General features: G+C 38.7%; 1 protein-coding gene across 1 annotated transcript in view; it reads left to right on the top strand.

Moving 5' to 3' along the window:
• Positions 1–262: 262 nt before the first annotated feature.
• Positions 263–27,012, top strand: part of LOC149261256 (ras-related protein RABE1c-like) — a 45,965-nt gene continuing 19,215 nt past the window's right edge. The window contains exon 1 of the mRNA XM_089421916.1: positions 263–734. Coding sequence (XP_089278042.1) covers positions 662–734 — 73 coding nt within the window. The 5' untranslated portion in view covers positions 263–661. The remainder of the gene's footprint in view (positions 735–27,012) is intronic.

A 27,012-nucleotide genomic window follows, 5' to 3' on the forward strand; every position in this document is an offset into this window, starting at 1 on the left:
ATAAGATTTCATTCCAAACTTATAACTACTCATCTTCAGGAAATCCAACGATCTTAAATTATTCCCCGTTCTCCGTGTCGCATGACCGTTGGATGTCTTTCGATGCTTAGCCAAATCCCTGCCAGTGAACGATGCAAAGAATTGGGTTGGCAAATTCTTTGGGGCGAATGGGGTTAGTTCGGGATTGAACCACGGTTTAACAACTAAGCATGGTTGGGTTAGATGCGAACGAAGGAAAAGGTCTCGGCCTCTTTCTCCGTTTTTTTGCTTCCAATACTCCATCGTTTTTTTGTCATAGCGGTGAGATTGCACGGGAGTCGTTTTTCATATTGAAATTCTCAAATAGGTCTCAGTATCAAACCCCCGTCAAAGTTTTCAAACGAAACGATCCAGATTTCCCTTTGTGTCTGCCCTCAAAGCCTCCGCCATCCCGTGGAATTCGATCCGAGGATCGGCTCGCACAGGGAGGGAAGGAGGAGCGCGATATTTTAATCGGCAATATCATCCGCTGCTCTGTTACTACCTTCAATCCAGCTCTGGTTTGTATGTTTGGGTTAGGGTTTTATTAAGGTCCGATTCTGCCCCCGATTTGGTCGGTTGAAACGAGAGGATTTAAAGGATCGGGTGAGTGCCTGCTAGAGCGTAGCTCAGGGTCTCAGGAATGGCTTCGGGACCGGCGAGAGGTCGAGCGGATTATGACTATCTCATAAAACTGCTGTTGATCGGTGACAGCGGTAGGTTTTTAACCCTTTTTTCTCTATACATGTCCTTCATTTTGCTGAAATCAGAGTTTATTTTACAATAACGGTTTCAAAAGCATATTTCTTTCGGTGAAATTAGAGAAATAATACAAGCTAAACGCTGTTGATCACTTAAATTTAACTTAAATAAGTGGGGTCCCGAGGGTCTTATAAGCCATTGGATCGGAGAATTGGTTTTAATTGAGCGGTTTGCATCTAGGTTTAGGAAGCCCGAGATCATAGAAGTAAAATGAGGGTTAGATCTATTCCCATGCGTGGTTTTGGCACGACTTAGGCCTGCCTGTGGCATTTAGATCTATTTCGAACACCGTAATGGTCTGGGAAAGATCTTGGCCTGCTGCTCAATCTAAATTTCAGTATTCCACAACATTCGGTTTGCGGAGTTTGAATCCTATCCCAAACTGACGCAAGCTTGATCTAATATTATAAAGAGGACACGAAAATGTAATTATTCCGAGAAAACAATCGTGATTTACCAGTAGATCAGTACAGGAGCACCTTGCAGGGTGCAGTTGGCGTGGAAGTGCGACGATCCGAAAAATGTTCAAGGGAATAGTGCAGAAGGGGGGATCTCTTAAGGTAATCAAATAAAAAAATGAACATCCTGCCCGAGGCCTTAGTTGACTGACGAGGTTGATGGAATATCAAACTGTTCACGATGATTCAATTCTCGCTGTGGTCTGTCGTTCTGCAATTGATGGCACAGTCTATTGGTGGTCGTAACGTGTGGAATACAGCTTTGCACACATGATTGTTTTAAGATGGCTGCAAGGATGAGAATCACTACATCTAATTATGCAACACGTTGTGTCTGAAAAATGTTTGCACCGGGCAATCTTGTTTGCTGTAACCATAAATCTCACGTTCTTTTATACCAAGGATCTTATTAAGCCAATTTTTGGTCTTTCAAGATTCTTTTCCTAGAAGTATTCAGTGTTCTAAAACTTGCTGTTATAAACGTTTGACCTTTGAAGCCAATGATATTTTTTGTTTTAAAATTGCATCTCTAGAAAGTATTTTATTTTAAAGGACATTGAAGCCAATGATATTTTTTGTTTTAAAATTACATCTCTAGAAAAGATTTTATTTTAAAGGACATTGAATGTAGTTATAACTTATAAGCTTTATATTCCATGAGCACGAATGATAATTTACTTCACCTATCATATATGGGCAATTTGAAATAGCATCATGATGCATGCCAATCATGTAAATAGTCAAATTTGCATTTTAGGTTCCAATATTGAATTGTGGATCAAAATTTTGTATTTTCATATTGAACTGCAGTGTTCGGTGTGTCTGTTTGCATAATACGATTTGCAATTGGCAATAACCGAACGGGCTGGTCAAATTTGAAGGTTGTTGCTACCTTCTATGTTTAATTTTCTGTTTTCAATTTGTTGTGCAAAATTTCAATTTTTTTGCATGCAATTGTTGGGTACTAAAGTCATTTTTTTTTAACCCTGTAAGTGGCCAAACTCTGCTAACATAAATGGAATGACAGGATATTTTCCAAGATATGGTCAAGAAACAGAAGCACAATGAAATGCCATTTCTTCATTGTTTCTCCTATCCATGGGAGTATTTAAAAACATTTAAAATATTTTTGTAGAATACTATAGTACACAATAACATTGACTACTATCATGGGAAAGGAATGTTTGGATGCACTTTTGGTTGCATTGTAGGAGGAAGGCTTTACTTTGGAGTCGCCTAGAGCTGAGTTGTTGATTGGATTGTTTGGACTATCTATAACTATAGTGGTGTGTAACACTTGGCTTGAAACCATAACTTCAAAAAGGTCTTGTGGGGATTGGTCCTCCCTTAGGGTTAGTCGTCTACAAGAGAGATGAGGCCTCACCATTTTAGAAATTAAAGTATCTTTTGGAGGTGCAATTGAAGTTAATTGTGTCTTTGCTTGGTGGTTGTTGACTCCATTAAGAAGAGAGCTCTTGGAATAAAGATGTTATCCCCCTTGAAGGTTTCCAATAAAGGTAGGGTATGAAGTATTTGAGCTTTGTGTTTGAGTGCTTCTTTCATGTAGAGAGCAAGACATTGTTGGTTTCAACAACGGAAGAAAGTAGAATGGGAGCCATTGGGGATTTGAAATAGGTAGCATATCCTCCCATAGATCTTGTAATAAAGGGAGTAGTAGAAGATGAAATACTCCTTAGTGTTCGGCCGTTGTAAGGGTATGTCATGGAATATGGTGGTTGGTCTCAATTAGGAGTTGGTGAGACCCCACTCAAAATGACCCAAGTGGGACCTGGATGGTGTGCATCTAGTGTCTATGTATGTACTAGGGTAAGTCACTTGGTTTGAGTATAGATTCAAATTTGATGACCTTGGCATCATATAAAAATTTAAAAATGAATTGGCATCATACAAAAATTCAACAAATGTAAATTAGGCAATAAAATTTGATGTAAAATTTGGCATTAAGTTTAAGAAACTATAAAATTTAATTTTTTCAAAATTAAAAAATTTATATAATAAAATTAATGAAATATGATAAAGGCGTCATTATAGTCACATGATAAAAATGAAATTTGCATGGTAATATTCATGATTCAACATATATTTCAAAACATGATGATATTTACAAAATTTAGAAACATTTCCAACAAACTAAACATTAAAATGTTTTACAAATTTGAGAATTCAAAAAACAAAACTAAACTGAGAACACAAGTTCTATTCTTGGTGGTCTTTGTGGCCTACTTGTTACATCAAATAGGCTTTACATCATCAAGAGTACTTGGGGCAGTGAAGCCACTAGAGTTACAAACACTATTGTTTTCACTACTCATTGTGTCACACTCAAAGTCAAGATCATCTTGATCTCCTAGTGCAAGTTACTACGAACATAAAACAAGATTTTCAATTTTTTAGATAATAACCTATTTCTTTTCTTTCACATGTCAATGGACTTGATCCTTGGCTCAAAGCACAGATTGCAAAATGTTGCAATTTTAGTGCTCTTGATGCATAACTTTCTCACCATACTAGATAATAACCTATATCTTTTCAAAACACATCAATGGACTTGACCCTGGGCCCAAAGCATGAGTTGCAAAATGTTGCAATTTTAGTGCTCTTGATGCATAAAATTCTCACCATACTTTTGCTGCACTTTTGAGCCTATCATACTTGATTGCTTTGGTGCCCTAAGCTAGCATCCAACCAAAGTTGTTTTAGACCAATATATATATCTTGTAAATAGCCTTATAAAGTTCACTCATGATTTTTTCATCTCGACGCCTTGGCATCCCAAACAATCTAGGGTCCAAATAGGTTGCTATTGTATGCAAAGGTCTCTTCATCATCTTCTGTCTTCTATCAACTACTTCCTACATCTCCCTGTAATGAACATTCAATATATCATCAAAAGCATTTGCAATGTCTTTTGATCTTTAGGCAGTGTGCCTCACTATTGTATTCACTACTCATTGTGTCACACTCAAAGTCAAGATCATCTTGTTTTCCTAGTGCATCCAGAACATGCTTGAACCATGGAGTAGAAGAATTAGATGAATCTTTAGCAACATTGTTTAAAATTGCAAGTTACTACGAACATAAAACAAGATCTTCTAATTTTCTAGATAATAACCTATTTCTTTTCTTTCACATGTCAATGGATTTGATCCTTGGCTCAAAGCAGGGATTGCAAAATGTTGCAATTTTAGTGTTCTTGATGCATAACATTCTCACCATACTAGATAATAACCTATTTCTTTTCAAAACACATCAATGGACTTGATCCTGGGCTCAAAGCACGAGTTGCAAAATGTTGCAATTTAAGTGCTCTTGATGCATAAAATTCTCACCATCCTATTGGTGCACTTTTGAGCCTATCATACTTCATTGCTTTGGTGCCCTAAGCTAGCACCCAACCAAAGTTGTTGTAGACCAATATATATATATATCTTGTAAGTAGCCTTATAAGGATCACTCATGATTTTTTCATCTTGATGCCTTGGCATCCCAAACAATCTAGGGCCCAAATAGGTTGCTATTGTATGCAAAGGTCTCTTCATCATCTTCTATCTTCTATCAACTACTTCCTATATCTCCCTATAATGAGCATTCAATATATGATCAAAAGCATTTGCATTGTCTTTTGATCCTTGATTTCATAAACAAAACCCATACAAGTCTTGCCATCATTTACCATGTGAATTATAACAACAATTGGAACACACACTTTTAGAAATTTCTCAGAATTTACGTGAAAATTAGTGCCTAACATTATTCGCTCTTCTTGCTTTCCTTTTGATTACCTTGAAAGGCAAGATCTCTTGTACGCAAATTTGCAAAAAATAACACTTGGGTATGTTTTTCCCTTAATGACTCTTTTTAGAGTTGTGTAACATGTGGCAAACCTTCTTACACCTTAATAAGGCGCTAATAACACTTTCGATGCATTTTTCCTAAACAAGCTCAATGAATCTTGTCATTGCCTTTTCTTCTTGGATTGTTTCATTGATCCATGGAAATTTGGTTAGATCATGCAACAATAAATCTAGGCAATGGGTTGCACAAGTGTCCAATAAATGGTTTTATTCTTCTCCAAAATCAATTTCCATGCATTGTCACAATTTTGGGCATAATAATCAAATGATAATTGAGGCCACATTTTCCTCCCCAACTTCCCTAATTGTGTCATCCATAACTCTAAAAATATATTATGATGCCTTCTCATGCTCAATGGCATCAATCGTTTTAAAAAATAACACTCCTTAAGGACAAAAACCAATCAATGGTTGATGAGACAAATTGGACCAACAATTGTTGAGAAAAGTGCAACTTGTAATTTTATAAGACGCTTTAATATAACTAACCTTTCTATCACTCCTTTCATTATTTTATTTAAATAAGTGTCCTTAGAGCCTTGAATCTAAGAGGAACATACCCCTTTCTAAATTCATTAACCTTTCTAATTCCTTTTTGATAATACAAACTTCTAGCCACATTGAATGGAATTGGACATGCATAAAATAATTCAGCAATAACATCATCAACATATTTCTTTTGTGCATGTTTTCAAATTGATTTTAATGTTTTTGTTTTGCTAGTTTTTGTTCGGACATAAGTACTAGAGTTAATGTTTGAGTTGAAAGAAGTGATGGGTGTTGATAAGGCACACATATCTCTCCCCAAACTTGTTGACTCTTCATTTCCATTTTTCCCCTTTTTGCTTTTGACTTATCATAGTCTCCATTCACTATAGTTTTCTTCTCTTCAAAGATTCTCGACATCGTTCCACACCACCTTGATTGTCATCAATTATACCAAGAAGTTGGTCCATTGCTCTTGTTAAGGATTTGGTGAAATTTTTCTCACATAACAATCATTCAAGGTCCACCTCATCTTTCTTTACATATTTCAATGCCTCAATATTAGATTTTTGTTAAAATTGGCAACTAGGGCCAAACTCCATGTGGGTCTTCTTATTCATGGCAGCTGATACTTTTCTTGGATTCCTCTCGTCGAGAGGTGTAGGATTGATCTAAAGATCATTCGATTTCGACAAGTATTCATGGAGATATGAATTTATTTGTGTTATGTGACAATTCGTCAAGGTCGGCCAACAACCAAATTACCCCCACTTGTCCTCCACGTTTTAGTATAAATAGAGGTGCCTTGCAAGTCATTTTAGACACACCTCTTGTGATCCCTTCCTCTCCACTTGTCTTTGGGTTTTGGTGGGAGGAGAGATCTTAAGATGTTACGTTTCCCTAGAGGATGCCCTAGATCCTAACGTTGTCATGAAGAGAGAGCCCTCAACGTAGTCATGACCTTAACACTGTTATGAAGGAGGCCTCCTCAACACAACAGGAGAAGCTTAAACGCTAGTCTATAAGAGACCTATTCACTGTTCTAGAAAGGCTTCCATACATAGTCCTAATGAGAGGATATACCCTAGCTCGTAGATAATAATGAGGGCTCTTCGCTGTCAAGGAAGGAGCTATATAAACGCTGTCCTAATAGAGGATGATCATCACATTGATAAATTACATAAAGTCTCAGTGATGATCAAAGTGATATAGAGGGTAGTGCTTTCCTCCTCAGTGGTGCATATCTCAACGAAAGGAAGCACGATGATTATCTTTTGATGGAAGAAAGGGATCTCCGAATCCTACACTAGCCCTAACAGTCTCGACATAACTGTGATAGAATCTTGAATATATCATAGTGAGATTCAGACTTGTATGTATGCATCTTGGTGATCTCATAATAGGACACAATCACAATCCCACTGCCTCAGCATAAGGAGAAGCAGTATTACTAGAGTCTCGACATACTGACAATGAAGGAGATCCAAAATGATATCTCTGTAGTAGTTTCGGTATCATAACAGTGATGAGGGTTTCTAGATGTGTCAAGTGGTGCAAGACGAGGAAGTAGTAATGACAATAATTGTTATGATAATAAAGGAAACTATGCTGTCAACAGTAATGAAGTGCATAATGAAAGCGCAACATGGTACAACGCAGTCATAATGAAGTGCAACATAAATATTACAACAACATGGATGTATAGCAACAACATGATGATGATGTATTGCAGTATGCATTGAGTGTATGATGGGTGCAACATAGTGCGATGAAGGGTTCAACCTAGTGCAGCATAGTGCAATGAAGTGTACAACCTAGTGCAGCATGACTATGAAGTGCAACATAGTGAGGATGAGTGCAACACAGTGAAGTGCAACATAATGCAACATAGTGTAATGAAGTGCAACATAAGAATGATGGGTGCAACATAATGATAAGTGCAACATAGTGTAATGAAGTGCAACGTAGGCATGATGGGTGCAACATAGTGTAATGAAGTGCATCATAAGTATGTTGGGTGCAGTGTGATGGATGCAACATAATGATAAGTGCAGCGCGGCGGATGCAACATAGTAATGATTGGGTGCAGCATAGTGATGGGTGCAGCATGATGATGAGGTGTAGAACAATGATGGGTGCAACATGGTGATGGAATCACCTTGGAGGACCAGTTGAAGCAGTTTGCCTTCACCTGAGTTTAGATCAGCTACCTCATGTGTCATCTTCTTAGAGAAGATCTTTTCTCTTATTATGACAAGTCAAAATTTTGACTTCTGATGTATATGTACTATCTCTCTCTCAGTTGAACTATTGAAGAACATAAGAAGAATTGATCAAGGGTTTCCCCACATTGGGGTTTGTCCCTGGTTGGCGCCACATCTCGTGTCCTCTTGTCTTGGCTTGTTTTTTACGATTTATGTTTATGTTCTATCTACATTTTACTATCATGCTAAATGTGATTGCTAATCTGGAATTGATATTGAGCTAATATGGCAAATTTAAGTAAATTTGCTCTCAGCATAGAACATACCTAAAATTAACATGGTATTAGAGTTGAGGTGAAGACAAAGCCCAAGCAAGAGTGAAAGAGCAATTACCGAATACAGTTGGAAAGGATGAAAAGGCTCAATGGGTTCCTCAGTGAAGGATAAAATCCTTGAGCCGCCATAAAATGCATCAGCTACAAAGAACAAGTACACCAAGGGTGGAAGGAAAGGTAGATGCCTTGCGTGCAATAAATTTGGCCATTATGCGAAGGAGTGCCTGAATAGAAGGGACACATCACTTGATGATGATAACAATCATTCCAGGGTCATATTCAATAATCAAAGGAATGATAGGTACAATGGCAAAGGAAAAAGGAATGAAGGTCATCAGGGAAATGGCCGACTCTTCTCGGAACTTCATGTATGAAGAATCAAATGTTGTTTCTGATAAGCTAAAGTAGTATTATCTTAGATTGGCCTGCTACCCTTAAATTGAATGAGGGTAGCACGATTCATTTTCAAGAAGTTCTTTATCTCAAGAAGAACCTGGGGTCCCTTTCGGCAATGGAAGACAAAGGTGGCATTCATCAATGGAAAGTTACGTGTGTGGATGAGGAATTTTTTGGGTTCAGGGTTAGCAATTTGTTTCAAGTTGCAGGAAGTCCAATGGGGACCATGTCAGTTGACACATCTCTTCTATAGCACTGGAGGTTTGCTCATTATGGGGCCCTACCCGATGTGATTCAGATGGTGACAAGGATGCCTGAATTCAAGAAGAGCATGGAGGTACATGTCTGAGATGTACCGAAGGAAAACTTACAAGGGGACCATTCCCCTCATGTAGCAAGTCCTCAAATTTGGAACAACCTGAGGGGTTTGGGATTCATGATTGGGAATCTCATGTATTTAGGTGAAGGAAATCTCTTTATGATTTAAAGCAAGCACCTTAAGCTTGGTATGAGAGGATTGACAATTATCTGATGAAGCTGAGAATCGAGATTCACTAGGAGTGAAGCTGATCCAAACCATTGCTTGAAGGTTGTGGATGATAGACCTCTCATACTGGCACCTTATGAGGACGACCTTTTTCTGGCAGGTGCAGACCCTCTCCTTTGCTAAAGTAAGAGGGAGTTGGATTCCGGATTTGGAATGGTGTAACTGCAAGCCCGTGACTACCTTGATGAAGCCTAACTTTAAGAAGTCATGCGGTAGTGATGCCAGACCTGATTTGGGAAATGCCTCTAAGTTTCATAAACTCATACTAGCATTGATGTTCTTGGTGAACTCCCATCTGGATATATGTTTTGCAGTTAACATGTTGATCTCATATATGGTTGAGCCTCACTCGATTGGTGCCAAGAATCATTTGAGATATCTTTAGGGCACAACCTCTCATGGATTGAGATACATTATAGAAATGTGAAGCTGCATGATTATTAGGTAGGCAATGTGGAGGATCGCAAGAGCACTTCTGGGCGTTGGTTCTCTTTGGGTTCTGCTTCGATATCCTGGATGAGCAGGAAGTAGAAGTCTGTTGCTTTAAGCATCACCGAGCTTGTATACATAGTTACGAGTATGACCTCGTGTGAAGTTGCCTGGTTGAGGAAGCTCTTTAGTGAGATGTTTGGACATGTGCTGGATACCATCGTGATCTTCTGTGACAACTAGAGGGGGATTCGATTATTGAGGAATCCCATGTTTTATGATCGCTCCAAGCATATAGACATCAGGTACCACTTTATTAGGGATATGGTACATCGAGGAGCACGAAGGCTCCATCACATTGGGACTGATGTGTAGGTCGCCGATATTCTATCAAAGCCCCTCGGAAAGGTCAAATTCTTGACTTTTCCAGAACGACTAGGAGTCGTGGAGAGACTCTCTCCTGTATGATATGGACATTGAGCTCTGGGAGTTCTGGGGGGCTTGGGGTACATCTTGGAGCGATGAGCAACTATAGGATGAGTGGTTTAGCCTTCCCCTAGTGATTTGTTGTGTACAAGGTGAGTGGTTTAGCCTTCCCCTAATGATTTGTTGTGTACAGGGTGAGTGGTTCAACCTTCCCCTGGGATACCCTTGGCGACATGTAGGCGGGATGAGTGGTTCATCCCTCTCCTGCTGAGACATCCTACCCATGCAGTCTGGGACTCATGGGAAGTACCTCTCATTTGGCCAATGAGTAGGGAAATGAGGATAGGGACCATAATAGTACCGATGGACGCATCATGTTACTACCGTATTCTCTATGCTTGGATGATATTGATTTGGGATCAATTGGAATTGACTTTGGATTAATAAGAGTGGTATGATACACTCACTTTATTTGGAACTGATTTCAGATCATTAAGAGTGGTGTGAGACACTCTCTTTTATATGGGATTGACTTCGGGTCAGTAGAGGATGGTATGATACATTCTCAATCACTTCTTCTTCTTCATAGTTCAACAGAGTAGAGCAGAGCAGAGAAGTTCAGGGCACTGATGGCAGAGATAGTACAGTCTGGCAGATGGAGTTCTCCCTAGTTGAGAGGGAGTGTTAAAATTGGCAACTAGGGCCAAACTCCCTGTGGGTCTTCTTATTCATGGCAGCTGATATATTTCTTGGCTTCCTCTCGTCGAGAGGTGTAGGATTGATCTAAAGATCACCCGATTCCGACAAGTATTCATGGAGATATGAATTTATTTGTGTTATGTGACAATTCGTCAAGGTTGGCAACAACCAAATTACCCTCATTTGTCCTCCACATTTTAGTATAAATAGAGGTGCCTTGCAAGTCATTTTAGACACACCTCTTGTAATCTCTTCCTCTCCACTTATCTTTGGGTTTTGGTGGGAGGAGAGATCTTAAGATGTTACGCTGCCCTAGAGGATGCCATAGATCCTAACGCTGTCATGAAGAGAGAGCCCTCAACGCTGTCATGACCTTAACACTGTTATGAAGGAGGCCTCCTCAACGCAGCAAGAGAAGCCTAAACATTGGCCTATAAGAAACCTATTCACTGTTTTAGAAAGGCTTCCATGCATAGGCCTAATGAGAGGATATACCCTAGCCTGTAGATAATAATGAGGGCTCTTCGCTGTCAAGGAAGGAGCTATATAAATGTTGTCCTAATAGAGGATGATCATCACATTGATAAATTACATAAAGTCTTGGTGATGATTAGAGTGATATAGAGGGTAGTGCTTTCCTCCTCATTGGTGCATATCTCAATGAAAGGAAGCACAATGATTATCTTTTGATGGAAGGAAGGGATTTTCGAATCCTACACTAGCCCTAACAGTATCGACATAACTGTGATAGAATCTTGAATATATCATAGTTTTAAAACTCCGACTCCGAAACGGTAATGACTCGGCCGACTCGATTTCAGTGACTCGGTCGTTGTAAAAAATACATTAAATATTTTTTTTTAATAAAAAAACATAATTTTAAAGATTTTAAACATAATTTTAAAGATTTTCATTCATGTTTCCAAACACACAACATTATAATATAGATGGAAGACAACATATGATCAAAGTAGGCTCATGAACCAATCCATTATATCAAAATGGTACCCAATGGCAATACGTAGTCAACTGTCATACATGATCAAAGACTCAAAACAAAAAACACATAACCAAGGAGGCTAGAAATGGCCTCTACAACAAAAGTAAATTGTGACCAGACTCCAGTACTAGTACTACAACTATTGGCTAATAACTACTGCCAGAGGAGCCAAGATCATGTCGATCAATCTCTGGATCATCATCAGAGTCAGACAGGGGGCCCCATGGCTCCTCATCATCATCATCTCCAACTGCAGCTGTAGAAGTGGTACCACTAGCAGGCTGTGCAACTGCAGCAGATGCAAGCTGAGATAGAGGAGATATGCGGCTGCACTTCTGTCGTGGCTGAGCAGAGGAAGCACCTACAACTGGAGTCCTTGCTGGCTGTGAGACTGAGGTTGGTGGATTGGGATCTGCATTCAACTGAACAACATGTTCAAGTTCAACTGATGTCTCGATATCTAAATCTAAATCAAGATCCTCATCAGGATCAAACTCTGCTGGACGACTCTCCACTACCCAATCTGATGTTGGATCAATGTCTTCCAACACAATGGGATCTGAATCAGGTCTTTTGTTCAGCAAATGGTTTCATCTGAGCCGGAGGTTGTATTGGACATAAACTAGATTATTTAACCGTTTTTGATCCAAACGGTTTCTCTTATTTGCGTTACTTGGGAGCAGGAGCGAAAACGGGAGCGGGAGCGACATTTTCAGAAGCTCCTGGTTTGGGAGCGAATCCCAGAGGAGTTCGACAACCAATGTCACTAACATCAAGGTACATAGAGGGATTGGTGCTCTTGATTAAATACGAGTTCCATACCCTAATACATGACAAAATTCAATGGAAACATTGCAATCCTCTAATCCTGAAATCCTGAAAAACTGATAAGTCTGTTGGATTTTGAATGAAATCTAAAATTCTACTTTCTCCATATGAAATCCAATGAGGCCGAAACCACTCTCAAACATTCTGAGTCATTTCATGGTAATGTTAAAAATTTAAGTAAAAAGATGAAAATGAAGATTAAGGAGAATGTCACTTTTACTTTAAGAATTTAACATTACCATGAAATTTGAATAGCATATCAATAGTAGAGAGCATTTGAGTGTGTTAAATAGGGTTTGGGAGGGGGAAATGGACCCCAAATAACATTTAGCTAATTCATAAAACACCTTGAAGTCCAAACCAATCATAAAACCCCTTAAAATTTCATTACAATAATGTTAAATCGCTGTTTTAGCGGGTTACGGGCCGTTGTTTGTGACTCGGTCGAGTCAGTGTGGGAAACGGCCGAGTTGGCCGAGTCAGCCATGACTCGGCCGAGTCATTCCATGACTCGGCCAACCGAGCCGTTTTTTGTATCGAGTCACTCCGGAGGGCAATGGAATGGACCAACTCGGCTGTTTCCATTTCGAAACGACCGTTTTTTAAAACTATGGTATATATGCATATCGATGATCTCATAATAAGACAAAGTCACAATCCCGTTGTCTCGGCATAAGGAGAAGAAGCACTATTACTAGAGTCTCGACATACTGACAATGAAGGAGATCCAAAATGATATCTTTGTAGTAGTTTTGGTATCATAACAGTGATGAGGGTTTCCAGATGTGTCAAGTGGTGCAAGATGAGGAAGCAATAATGACAATAATTGTTATGATAATAAAGGAAACTATGATGTCAACAACGATGAAGTGCAACATGGTACAACACAGTCATAATGAAGTGCAACATAAGTATTACAGGAACATGGATGTATAGCAACAACATGATGTATTATAGCAACATGATGATGATGTATTGCAGTATGCATTGAGTGTATGATGGGTGCAGCATAGTGCAATGAAGGGTACAACCTAGTGCAACATGACTGTGAGGTGCAACATAGTGCAATGAAGGGTACAACCTAGTGCAATGAAGGGTACAACCTAGCGTAGCATGACTATGAAGTGCAGCATAGAGATGACGAGTGCAACACAGTGAAGTGCAAGATAACGATAAGTGCAACATAGTGTAATGAAGTGCAACATAAGCATGATGGGTGCAACATATTGCAACATTATGATAAGTGAAACATAGTGTAATGAAGTGCAACATAAGCATGATGGGTGCAACATAGTGCAACATAATGATAAGTGCAGCATAGTGTAATGAAGTGCAACATATGTATGTTGGGTGCAACATAATGATAAGTGCAGCATGATGGATGCAACATAGCAATGATTGGGAGCAGCTCTGTGATGGGAGCAACACAGTGATGAGAGCAGCTCAGTGATTGGGTGTAGTACAGTGACAGGTGCAACATAATGTTGAGGTGCAGCATGGTGATGAGGTGCAACACAGTGATGGGTGCAACATGGTGATGGAATCACCTTGGAGGATCAGTTGAAGCAGTTTGCCTTCACCTGAGTTCAGATCAACTACCTTGGGGTTTGTCCCTTGCTGGCTTCACATCTTGTTTCCTCTTGTTGGCTTCACATATTGTTTCCTCTTGTCTTGGCTTGTTTTTTGCGATTTATGTTTATGTTCTATCTTCATTTTACTGTCATGCTAAATGTGATTGCTAATCTGGAATTGATATGGAGTTAATATGGAAAATTTAAGTAAATTTGCTCTCAGCATAGAACATACCTAAAATTAAGAATTTTCGAGGCACCATAACCATTTAATCTAGATCAATATTTTGCATTTTCATGATTATTTGTATTGATATTTTATCATTGAGACATAAATTGGAAAATAATTACTTTCCATTAAAATGGAGTCAAGTTTCCAATGAAATGTAAAGAGGTAAATAAAAATTAAACATACTTGTAGCTTGTAGGTTTTTGTCACATGTTAGTTGTAGTCCTTATATATATGATATATCAAAACGCCCAACACCTTAGAGCTGATAGGTTTTGCCTCCTAATTAGTGCCACCTTGCTTGGGGAACCTTGTTAACATCGAATAGTAACAATTTAAAAGAGGCATCACATTTCCTATGCACTTAGCCTTGTAACTTATATTCTTTAGATTCAATGAAAAACCAAAGACTAAATAAACCTTGTTGTGTTGCAACTTGCATTATTGCATCCTTTTAGGCTTCATGGTTCACCAGATTAATCACCATTGCAAAATGACAATCCTCAAGTTGTCAAGTTGAGTGATTTGCAGTGACTATTGACTAGTATGTGGATGTAGGAGCGTTGAGATTAGAACTTGAAGGTTTGAGTGGTAGGTGGGGAAGTTGTTGTTGCAGATTGTGAAGACTTCAAGAGTTGCCATTGTATAATGTAAAGTTGTCATGACTAGCTTGTAAATTGAAATCATGAAGACTCAGCAGATTGCTAGGATTGTTGTAATGTCTTTTAAGAGGATGGACTAGAGCATTGATCATTAAGTGGATTTAAGATTGCAAATGGGAGGCTGGATGATCAAAATTGTAGGTAGGGACACTCGTTCCCTATCAGAGTTATAGTCCCCAAATATTTGTACTATGTGGAGTAAGGATAGAGCCAAATATTAAGACTATAACTATAGGTAGAACCAATTGTCACTTGATTGGAAATTGTTCTTGATTGGATTTTCTAGACTTGACTCGACTTGGAAGTTGTCTTCTCTCATCATTGAAACTTGCCTTAAGGCTTGACAAAGACTCACTAATTAGCCTTGCAATGACTTACTATATAGAGAAAAACAAAAAGGACAAATTTTATAAAAATAATTATTTTTTACTTTGTTTAGATTATACATGAAGGTTAAACATCATAACACAGAGTATGAAGTAAAAATAACATATTCAACAATATCATAGGATCATATCAACATACATCAAAATTGCTAGGGAGCATGGCATGAAGTTGTGAAATAAAATTTAGAGTCAAATCCAAAATCATATTTCAAAATATGATAATACACAACAAATATAATACCTTAGGAATGAGTGGCAAAGAAGGCCCTCATGCTTTTGTGTAGTGTTGCTCCAATTGTGTTAACTTATTTTTTGGATACAATGGCTCTTCGGCCTCTTAACCTTTGCTAAGTAGTCCCTTTGAGGTTGCATCTAGGTTGCCCATGTTAATGATAATAAGATAGATGTTTATTATGTGAAACGAGTCATGACTTTGGTTTATCTCATCAAACATAGTTGATTTTTTTAGAAGTGATTGGGTCAACCGTTGTTATAATGGGTCTTACTAGACCGTGCTAGCTCTAGGTCTAACTAGTTTTAGTCAAACCAACTCGATTTAGGTGTGTAGTCTACTCAAATCCATGTTTCCTAGCGAACTTGACCTAGTGTGGTGTTGTGGTCTGACAAATAGAATGATTTGGCAAGAGTTTTCAATTCAATTCATGATTGTCTAAACCACTAAGAGATTGAAAATCACATAGAAAAACTTTTGTCGACGCGTTTCGAACCATCTAGTGTGGTTCGATGAACCACACTAGATGGTTCGAAACGCGTCGACAAAAGTTTTTCTATGTGATTTTCACCGAAGATTCTTCAAAAAATTGATATGGATCACAGAAGTCTCAATTCAATGGTTGGAATATTGTAATTAAAAAATATATATATATATGTTTAGTAATGTTTGCACTAAGAGATTGATCAATGTGTGTGTTTGACAATTACATGGGTATTAGACTCCCTTAACTGTGAGATGACTTGGCTCTTGCAACAAATAGTCATCAAGGTGATGGCTCCTCTAATATATGATTGCCTCAATTTCCACATTGTTTGTATGAGCTTGATGAGTTATTGATGATTGATATTTTTGGAGACATTGGAGTATCAGAGTCATTTATTATAATAATAATCTAATTATAATGTTCAACCAATCTAAACATAAATTGGTTTACAAAATCTCCTTGGTTGCAGGACAAGGGACTTGCCTCCATGCAATGATTTGACTTTTAAAGTCTATGGAGGTGTATAATAAGAAGGCAATCATGTGTTCAAAGATATTATGCATTTTTCCTATGACTTCGATTGGAACTATGCACTAGGTGTTTTAAGGTCTAATTAATCTGGCTTTGAGTTTCCTTGAAATCTTTTTTTTTTCTTTAATTTATAATTGTTTGTTTTTTTAATTGTTTTGTTATAAATTTGTTTTCTTTCTTTTGGTTCATCCACTGGAAAAACCGTAATCTTTCATTATGATTGAAAAATTACATGTTGTAGATGCCTTTCGGCATATGTTGTGTTTGCCCTTTGCCATCTCTGTAAATAGATTCAAAAATGGTGCTCAAAGAATGATGCATAGATCCTCCATCACCACGTAGGGTGTACGGATTTTAGGAAAATAAACATGAAAACAATATTAATGTACAGGTGGGGAAAAGTCAAACTTTTCTCCCTTTTTTCTTCTCAACCTTTCTCCAACCCCCTTGTGACTCTGTTGGAGTTATAAGTGCTAGTGCTGTTTCAGCCACAGGTTGTGGATTGTCTTTATCAGAGTCTGATGTGTCTGATATGTGTTGACGTTTAGTTCTGCCCATATCCATAGTATCTGATATCCTTGCCAATTCTGTGTCTATATGTTCCTGTGGATTTGTGTCTTCTACTTTTGATTCTTTGTTCATCTGATTGGTCTCATTGGGGGTTACATATTCCACCTCTTCTTCCTCCTCGTCATCCGAGAGAGGTGGAGGAAATTGCCACCCCTTTGCTTGTTTTCCCGTTTTCTTCTTTCTACGGTTGTCTTTTTTGGCTGCTAGACAAGTGCTTTGTAGGTGTCCTATTTGTTGGCATATTCTGCATTTTAATGCAGTATTTTCATAATCTAGAACGTGTGTCCAACTCCTCTGTCTATGCTTCAGCTGAATTTGGTCTGGCAGGCCTTTGCTGAGGTCTACTTCCACACATATTCGTGCAAAAGTATAAATTCTTTCCTCCACTCGTTGGGTGTCCATTTTGATGTAGCGCCCAATAGTATTTCTGATTCCAGCTAGTACTTGATGATTCCAGAGATGAATTGGGAGATTGTGTAGCCGCACCCAAACTGGCATCTTAGAGACAACCATTGTATTTGCATCAAAATCTGGGAACCATGGTGTGATGAAGAGTCCTGTGGATCCCTAGAACCAAGGTCCTTCCTGTATTACTATGTCTCTGTCCTGCGCCGATAGAAATTTCACTATGAAGAAACCCTTAGAACAGAGATGTATTTCACATTGTGTGGTCCAGTTCGTGAAGATCCAATGAAATAGATTAGCGAGTTTGGGCCAAAAGTAATTAAATCTACATATTATTGCTTGTCTTTCATATATAGTGCAGTGCTCATCTGTTTCTGGTATATCTATGTTGTATTCTGGGGTATGATTCAGCGGTTCCACAATGTATGGCCTTGCGTCCATACCAGATTGATTTGGTGCTGCTCCATCTATATTTTTCCCTTGTAGAATGTTTTTGAAGGAAATACTACCTGATTTTTTCCCCTGTTGTGTTCCTGTGAATTTTATTGTACCAGTGCCACTTCCTTCAGCCCTGTGAGGATTTCTGCTGTTGACGGTTGCGCCCCCTCTTATTCTCAGATTGAGAATGATTGTTGACAGGGGTGCAATTTTGTATTCCCAAAGATACTTTGTGTCTTGAAGTACTTTGCCCCCATGTATCAGATTTTGTGATCTGATGGGGTATCCCAGCTGTTGCATTATAATTTTCTGCATTTGCTTAACAGAGTCTGTCTCTTTTACCCAAATTAGTTTCGATTTTCCCTCCGGGGTTTTAACAAATACTTGGAAGCTGTGGGCTCTTACCAGGGATCTAGATCTTGTTTTCAGCTGTGCGTGGTTTGTCCTGTCCAACGTTATAAGATGTGGAGCTTTCTGCGATAGATCTAACCCTGAGATTCTGCTCCGTGTCTTTAACTCACCGCCAATCAGCTTGCCTTTCCTTCTTTCTTCAGCGCTATTGCCCCAGGTGCCATATAGGTGGGGTATCGTGGCCTTTGTGGTCACCCAGATCTGCATTTCGCGTGGGTTTTCGTCCTCTGTGTGCCTGAGCTGTATGATATCAGATCTACCTATAATGCCATCTTCCATGACAAGGTAAGATATCCCAGATCCATTCCAGATCCAACCAAGGGTAGTGCTGCCAAATTCTTTTGTGCATACAAGGTATAAGATATGATTTCTTTCCCTTACGTCTAGATTGATGTTGTATTGCCTGTCTGCTTCTGTATTTTGGTCGTCGTGGGCCTCTTGTCCATGGATCTGTGCCGGCGCGAAGACTGTTGTGGCAGGAACCTGCATTGTCACTCCATCATTGAACCCTACATGCCTATCGTTGATCCAACCGCTTAGGGTAATTTCTCTGCAGCCCTTCGGCTCCCTTCTCTGCGTTGCTCCGCGAATTTCTTGCCGTATGGGGATCGATTTGCCCAGGGGATTATATGAGCCCGAAAATCGTTCATAGATCCAAGCCATGGACTTCATTGCTGAGGCCGTGAGCTTCTTGCGGCCATTTGTGCTGCTATTTTCTTGCAGCTCGGTCGCTCTGTGAACCCTTGTAACAGCCATCCCCGCCATCGCCCACTCCGTATTCACTCGTCTCGTCTCGGTTGGATAGTAATGTTATCCTTTTCACTGTTTCCTTGCAATCATATGACTATGTCGTGGTCTATTTTTTAGTGGTTGTAGGTGCCTTCCAACATTGGGTGTGTAGGTGCCAAACCCTTATTCTCTTTGTTGTTGTTCATTTACCTTTTTTATTGTATATTGTTGAAGTTGTTCCATCCCAAATATTGGAATGCTTCAAGGGAACTTGACATTTTTAGGCAATCTTGAATGCAGTGACTTTGCAAGTAAGTTGTTTGATAATGGAAGATATATTAGTTTGCAGTTTCTTTTTGGTTAAGAAGAAGCACCAGTTTGTCATTTTTTTCGGTTCAGAAGATGATTAAGGTAGCGTTTATAGCTCGTATTGACATTGAGTGTTAAAGTCATATTTGTAGGGCTGAAGTCTTTGTTTGGCAGATCATTCCTTTTTGGTGGTCTTGGTTGCTTTCTTGATGATCACATGCTCCTTGGAATGATGCTAGTTGGTTCATGGTATTGCTCATGCTTTGTTTGGATTCTTTGAGTGGGGCTTTGGATGATGTTTGTTCTTGATATCAATCTTGCAAACATCGCGTTGATGAAAATATTGCCAAGGGTCCAAAAAGGAAAATATTGGGAACGCTGGGAAAATATCAACAAAATTAAAAAATATATGAATATTCAAAAAACAAAAAAAATTACTTTGTGTGCCTTTGTTTGCGAGTAGGGTAATATTTTCATGCATCGCGTGATAATATTGCTATTTTTAAGATATCATTGTGATATGCTCCTTGGATGATGCTAGTTGGTTCATGGTATTGCTCATGCTTTGTTTGGATTCTTTGAGGGGGGCTTTGTATGATGTTTGGTTCTTGATATCAATCTTGCAAACATCGTGTCGATGAAATTATTACCAAGGGTCCAAAAAGGAAAATATTGGCAATGCTGGGAAAATATCAACAAAATTAAAAAAAATATAAGAATATTAAAAAACAAAAAAAAAATACTTTGTGTGCCTTTGTCTGCGAGTAGGGTAATATTTTTATGCATCTTGTGATAATATTTGTATTTTTAAGATATCATTGCGATATTTTCGAGAACGAAAATATCATGTTGTTTACTTGTGATAATAATGTCTCGGGGTAAAAATCATGACATTGTGTAACATCACGATGTTTGCAACATTGCTTGATATTCTCGATAAGATAATATAAGATAATTATATTAATGTCCAACAAGTAACCACTAAAGTAGGTCAATGTGATTGTTGAGTACAATGATGTCAATACAAAGTAGGAGTACTAAGAACTCTGTTATATAAAGAACAAGAAGTGAAGTAGAAACATGAGTATATATGTGAAAACACGAGAAAATTCTGGGATCCAAGTATAGGCAACTCTAGTGTCTGTTGTACTTCCATGATGATATGTAACTAGTTAGAAAACCTTTTTGCCAGAGCACTATCTTCTTCATCACCTTTTGGAGCACCCTAGGGGATTAGGCTAGGATTTGGTGGTGGATCTTATTCTTGTGCGTTATTGTTTATGAAGTGTGTATCTTACTCCTATGGTGATACTTAGCATGATAGACAACTTTTCTAGTGAGTGCTCACCTCCTTGGCATATTTTTTGTTGGCCTAGGGTTTTAAGGTAGTATTTGGGCATGATTAATTGATCACATATCTTGGACATAAGGCTCTTAGTTATCTTGTTTTTTTGGTTTCTATGGCCATATTTTATAGAATAGATACCATCTTGGTTGAATGCCCTGCCTTCTCTAGGGACTTTTAGCATTTGACTTCGCACAGATGGGGTTTTCAACTTGATCATGGTTTAAGACTTTCTAGATGAAGTTTTTTTTGGTTTTCTTATGTTTATCATGCTTCTGTGATCACATTTCATAGAGTAGACACCATTTTGAGTAAATGCTTCTACCATAGATTTCTAGCATTGGTACCATTTTTTTAGTCTTCTGTCTATCATGCTCCTATTATCACATTTGATAGATTAGAGACCATTTTGAGTGAATGCCTTGCTCCTACCATGGATTTCTAGCACTAGATACCATTTTTTGGTCATCTTTAGGCCATTTGAGTGATGATATGGTGCTTTAAGATGAGAGTGTTCTTGGTTTCTTGTGTCTATTGAAGCTTTAAAGACATCTGTTATTGGATAGACACTCAAATTCATAGAGTACTTTGCCCATTCATGATTTGATGACATCTTATCATTTGATTGGAGGATTTAGTGACACATCATTTAAGGTTGGTGCTTGGACTTGATGATTTGGCATATTCCACTTTAGTGTTTTGCTCCTTTAAGCATCTGGCCATGTGGTGAGGTTGCTTTGCACATATTTCTTTGCCATTTCTCGAGTTTCTCACACTTTAAAGGATTTCTACTTTGAGATGATGATAACACGTGCCTTGCTCACCTTTATATGTAGATACTCATTTGTTCTCATGTTTATTTGTCTTTCCATCATTTCATCTACCTTGGGATCATGCATGCACATTCTACATGGATTGACCATATTTCACTTGAGTGTGCCACTTCTTGGACCATGTGATGAGGTTGCTTTGCACATATTTCTATGCCATTTCTTGAGGGTTCTCACACTTTGGACGATTTCTACCTTGGGGTGACGAAGGATGAATGTACTTTTGATATACCACCAAAGTCCACAGGCTGTGAGTGGACAAAAGTCTCCATCCACATTTTACTGCTAGAGCTTTTGAAAACATAAAAAGACTTTTGATATCCTAGCCACCAAGCATTTTTGGCAAAGCATTATGGTCCCATTTAACCCAAGGGAGAACACAATGTTATTGAGTTCCAACCCATAAAAATTTGAAACAAATTCTTCTAGCTCTTTCTAAGACTTTCTATGGGATCCATGCCATTGACATCCAGAACATAGGTATGGCTTCCAACTTCGATTTAACCATAACTAACCTCCATGCTCTTGACAACCACCTTAAGCTCCATCCTTTTAATCTTTTCTCTAGTTTTGCAATTAACCAAGACTAATCTTCCTCCTTGTTACAATTTGGTTTCAAATGAAAACATAAGTATTTTAAACCTGCTTCCAACTCTAACAGGTGAAAAGGGAAAACATTCCTGAGATTTTGCAATTCATGACCTTCTAGGTTTTGAGCAGAGATAGAAGATTTCTTGTCATTTACAACCATCCCTGTGGCTTTCCCAAACCAAGCAATATAATTATAGATAATTTAGCAACATCTCTAGAAGAACCATTACAAAAATTTAGAATATTATCAACAAATAATAGATGGGTGATTGCAGCAACATTTGTATTAACTACACTGAGGAAATCACCTCTATGTTTAGCATTTTACAACAATCGATTGAGTCCTTCAACTACCAACAAGAACAATAAAGGAGATAGGGGCAACCTTGGCTCACACCTCTTTGAGCATGGAAAAAAGGGGAGGTTGACCCATTTATCAAAATTGCAAAAGAGGTCGATCGAATGTGGCCCATGACCTAGTTAATAAAATAAATACCAAAACCCAAGTGAGTTAGTAGGAGTCTAATACACATCCAACTAACATGATCACAAGCTTTTGAGAGATCAATTTTTATTACAACTCATTTTAATCTAAGAGTTTTTATACTATGAAGACATTGTTGGGCCACCGATGGCTTCATGAGTTTGTCTCCCTTTAAGAAAACCAAATTGTTCTTTTGATATAGATATTGACGGAATAAGCTTTAATCTTCTGGCAATGACCTTGGAGATATAGTTGCAAAGAGAAATAGGACGAAAGTTTCAGGAGGCTTGTCCACTTTGCAGATAAGGGCTATGGAAGCAGAGTTGAAGGCCGCCATGACTCTACCTTTCCTTCTTGATTCATTTACAACTCCCAATAGATCCTTGCCAATAAGTTCATAAAACCCTTCAAAAAGCTCTATCCCCCACCCATCGAGATTTGGACTTTTGTCTTTTTGAAAGCTGGCCAAAACAAACTTTAATTTCTCTTAAGAGACCTCCTCCAACAGAGTTCTATTGTCTTCAACATCCACAATCCTAGGGAATAATTGGGCAACCCTGATGACTTTGGCAATACTAGCCCTTATAGGCTCCATAAACAAATTTTGAAAATGATCTCAACCTAAGGAAGCAAGGCCTTCAAAATTAGAGACCTCCCTACCTTCCCCATCTTGAAGATTCCATATTGTATTGCACAACTTCCTTCCCTTAGTGCATAAACTTCGTAGAATTTTGTATTCTCATCCTTGCCTTTAAGTCAGATGGCTTTGCTTTTCAATCTCCAAGAAGCTTCTTGTGCCCTCTAGAATGACCTTCCTGCGAGATTCCAAACAAATCAGAGTTTCTCTAGATTTCAGATTCAGAAAGCCCCCTTCCTTGGAATTAGAGATAGGAAGAATCTCCCTTTCTATGTCAACGAGTTCCTCCTCCTCTCTCCTACGTTTCATCTTATCTCAATCCACAACTATACTCTTGACCCACTCGAGGTTCTCTTCAAACAATTGAGTAGTTGAAGATCCATTATTTGGATCATATGGGATCTAACCTTCATTGAAAAATTTTACAAACTCTTCATCTTTTATCCACGTAAATGGACTACCAGGCTTGGGGCCATGATTTTCAAGCTCCAAAAGAATGACAAGTGATCTAACTTTCCCCCAAAGCTTACCCCATTGTCGAAGGTTATTGAAACACTCCATCAACGCTTTTGCAAAGAAAAATTTGTCAATCCTTTTTGTAATTTTTGCAATTCGATCCTCCCCAATAGAATCGCGTCTCCAAGAAGGTTTTAGCTTTATAGGTCTACATCCAACATTTTTTTGCCACTATCTTACTGACAAAGAAATCAGAAAGGTTATCAACTCTATTGCCCCTCTAAGACTCAACATTGCATCAGGAGAAGTTTAAATTACTCCATTAATTAGATTCTCAACTTCCATAATCTTCAACCCAAAAAAGTTGTTCCAGAAATCCATGTTGCCTTTACAAGGCTCACCCCCCTAAGACTCAACATCACATTAGGAGAAGTTTAAATCACCCCCAATAATCAGATTCTCAACTTCCATTATCTTCAACCCAAAAAAGTTGTTCCAGAAATCCATGTTGCCTTTACAAGGCCCATAGAGATTTATGCAAGTAAGTGGAGCCCCAACTCCGAAGAGAAAACTTCGATCCCCATCGCATAACTCATACTCCAAAAATTACGTACAAGAACATTGCGATTTTCCCAACCAACAGTAAGACGCCCTGAACGACCACGAGCATCCGAAACAATACAAAACCAACTTCCCAATAAAGACTCCAATGTTTTTGAGACTGCCTCCCTAGTTGCTACGGTTTCCTAGAGAAAAATAATATCCAGGCACTTGACACTAATCAACTTCTTGAGCATAAGTTTTTTGGAGGAACTTGCGAAACCTCTACAATTGAAAGATAGAATTTTTAGTAGGAAACTAACCTTTGGGCATTCAAAGCTCTAAGCACCCCTGTAATGGATAATTATCTACCTGCAACCATCTCTTCTCTGGCTTTCTCTGTGGCTTTGTACAAAATTGATTTCCTCCTACATGTCTTAGGACTAAGAGAGTTGTGCATAGTTTGTCATAGGGCTCCTGATTGACCTTCAACAAAGGGGAAAATCTATTTAGATCACAAGATATAAAGGATCTCCTCTACTTCTGGTTCCTCAAAACAACACGAAGATATAAAGGCTCTCGGAGAAGAAAGGTCCATCGACGGGGCCATGACAAGACAATTTGTGATATTTCAAACACACCTAGAAACTGGATGTGATATTTCAAATCCCAGATCCCCAGAAGCAGGACCCTAATCATTTCCAAAACTTGAAAAATAAATTGCAAGTAACATTAAGAAGGGATGAAGGAAAATCTGGAGGATGCAAAATCGTGGTTGACATCCCGCCAGTGGCCAAAGGTGATAGCTCGTCACCAACACGCTGATCTTGAGAGTTTGTCCTTGCTTCCATTTGACTTGAGCTTGAGGGATCCTTCAACATTTAACTCCCACCTTGTCTCACTTCCCCTTCCTTTGAGCTCACCCCTAGATCTAACAGAGTATCCACCTTCAACTTTTTCTTGACCTACCCCTGAGCCAAGCCTTTTTTAAAAGGGAGACTGCAATGTCTGACATTGTGCCCATATTTGTTACAACACTTACACCAAAATGACATCCCTTCATAATTGTGTACTTGAAGTCTCTAAACTCCTTTGCCAATGTTGATGGTTTAATGAAGACCATTGTGTAAGTCCAAACTCACAAGTTTTCTGGCCATTGACATGTCCTTGGTCTCTTTGAACGAGTAATCAACTTCCTGTAAAATCCCAATAATTTTTTTCCTAGATCTTTGAAACTCTTCTTGTTCCACATATGGGAATGTAGGCTAGACAGTCGAACCCAAATAGGGTCCACATCAAGTTGCTCTCGGCTTTCATCAAGGAGCATGGTCCAAAATTTGAACACTATTGGAGTTGAGTGAATGGACCATACAAATTTGGCTATTTGTCTTACCTCCTTGTGAGAGCCAAAATTAATTTGAATCCAACCTTTTTGCCAAAAATGAAAGTTTCAGGTGGGTTTATTACTTTTGGGTTTATCTCGACTCTAAGCTATTCCTGCAAAGTCCCGATGTTGAATTTGTGCTCATTGGCCCGTCGACCAGAGACTTCTTTGCCAATGTCTCCGCTTGCACCATTTCCTGTTATACCCCATGTTGAGTTTGTAAGCGACATGGCTTTTCACACTCTTCAAAACCCTGTTCTTCTTTGATTTAAGCCTTGAGTCAGACATTCCTTTAGTGGGTGTGTGAGTCTTCTTCACCACCACCTTCCTTAACTTACTCTCCACATTCTTAAGGCCTTGCCAAATTTTCACCTCGATCCACTTCCTCTAGAATTGCCTTAAAAAACTACTTGTGGATGGTTGAAAGGATTCCGCTACTTGTTCTGCCTCCGAGACTTGGTTCGAGGCCAACGAGGGAAAACCCCCTTCCACAGTAAAAAATGGTAAGTCCACCTATCCCATAGAAAAAACCAGAGTGTTTTCAAACCCAGTTTTTTGAATCCCATCCAAAAGCACCCCTTGAGTAGAAATAATAAGCCCTCCAGGGAAAGGGGGTTCTAGTAAGTTAAAAACTTGTGACTCTATTGATGTTGAAACTCTGCCATTGACATGGGGAGGGGTAAAACCTTGAGTAGCTTGTGGTAAGAAATCGTTGAAGTTTGACCCATGATCGCGTATCACCTAGCCAGAAGATTGGAGCTCCTCTGATACATGCCCTCTTGAGGTAACCATACCCCATTTCGAGGGAGCCCTAATTAGTTTGTGATTGCTCTGGAATATCTAAACTCTGTATTTGAGATCATTTTTGACTCCACTCTGTGAAAAACCCTAAGAACCTAGTTAAAACGCCTGCAAATCCTTGACTCCCATCACCATTCAAGATCCGTTTCCATGTGGTCTCTTGCTTATGTAAGTTTTGGTTTTATTTATGTACAATCTCTACATGTGTGGACATGTTTTAGGGTGCCCAAAGTGAACCTAGTAACTAACAGGGAAGCCCCCTTTTTCTAAGAATCTTTTCTTCACTCTAAAAGGCACGGTGAAGTCATAGTGGCCAACCTCCTAAATTTGGCAAGGCTAGTGGCCTATCTTTGGAATTTAATCTAAAGTTGCTAGTTTGTGCAGTAATAAGTAGAATTGACTCAAGCTACAATTTGCATGGCTTTTCCCTCCTAGATTCTTAAATATATGAAAAATAACAAACATAGTGCTTGCTTTTATGATAATTTTTTTGGTAAATTGGTTCATGATTTTGATTGAGA

This window comes from Pinus tabuliformis, chromosome 6 (assembly GCF_031772625.1).
Source record: "Pinus tabuliformis cultivar Carrire ecotype Pingquan chromosome 6, CPIR1, whole genome shotgun sequence".
In the NCBI taxonomy this organism is placed as follows: domain Eukaryota; kingdom Viridiplantae; phylum Streptophyta; class Pinopsida; order Pinales; family Pinaceae; genus Pinus; species Pinus tabuliformis.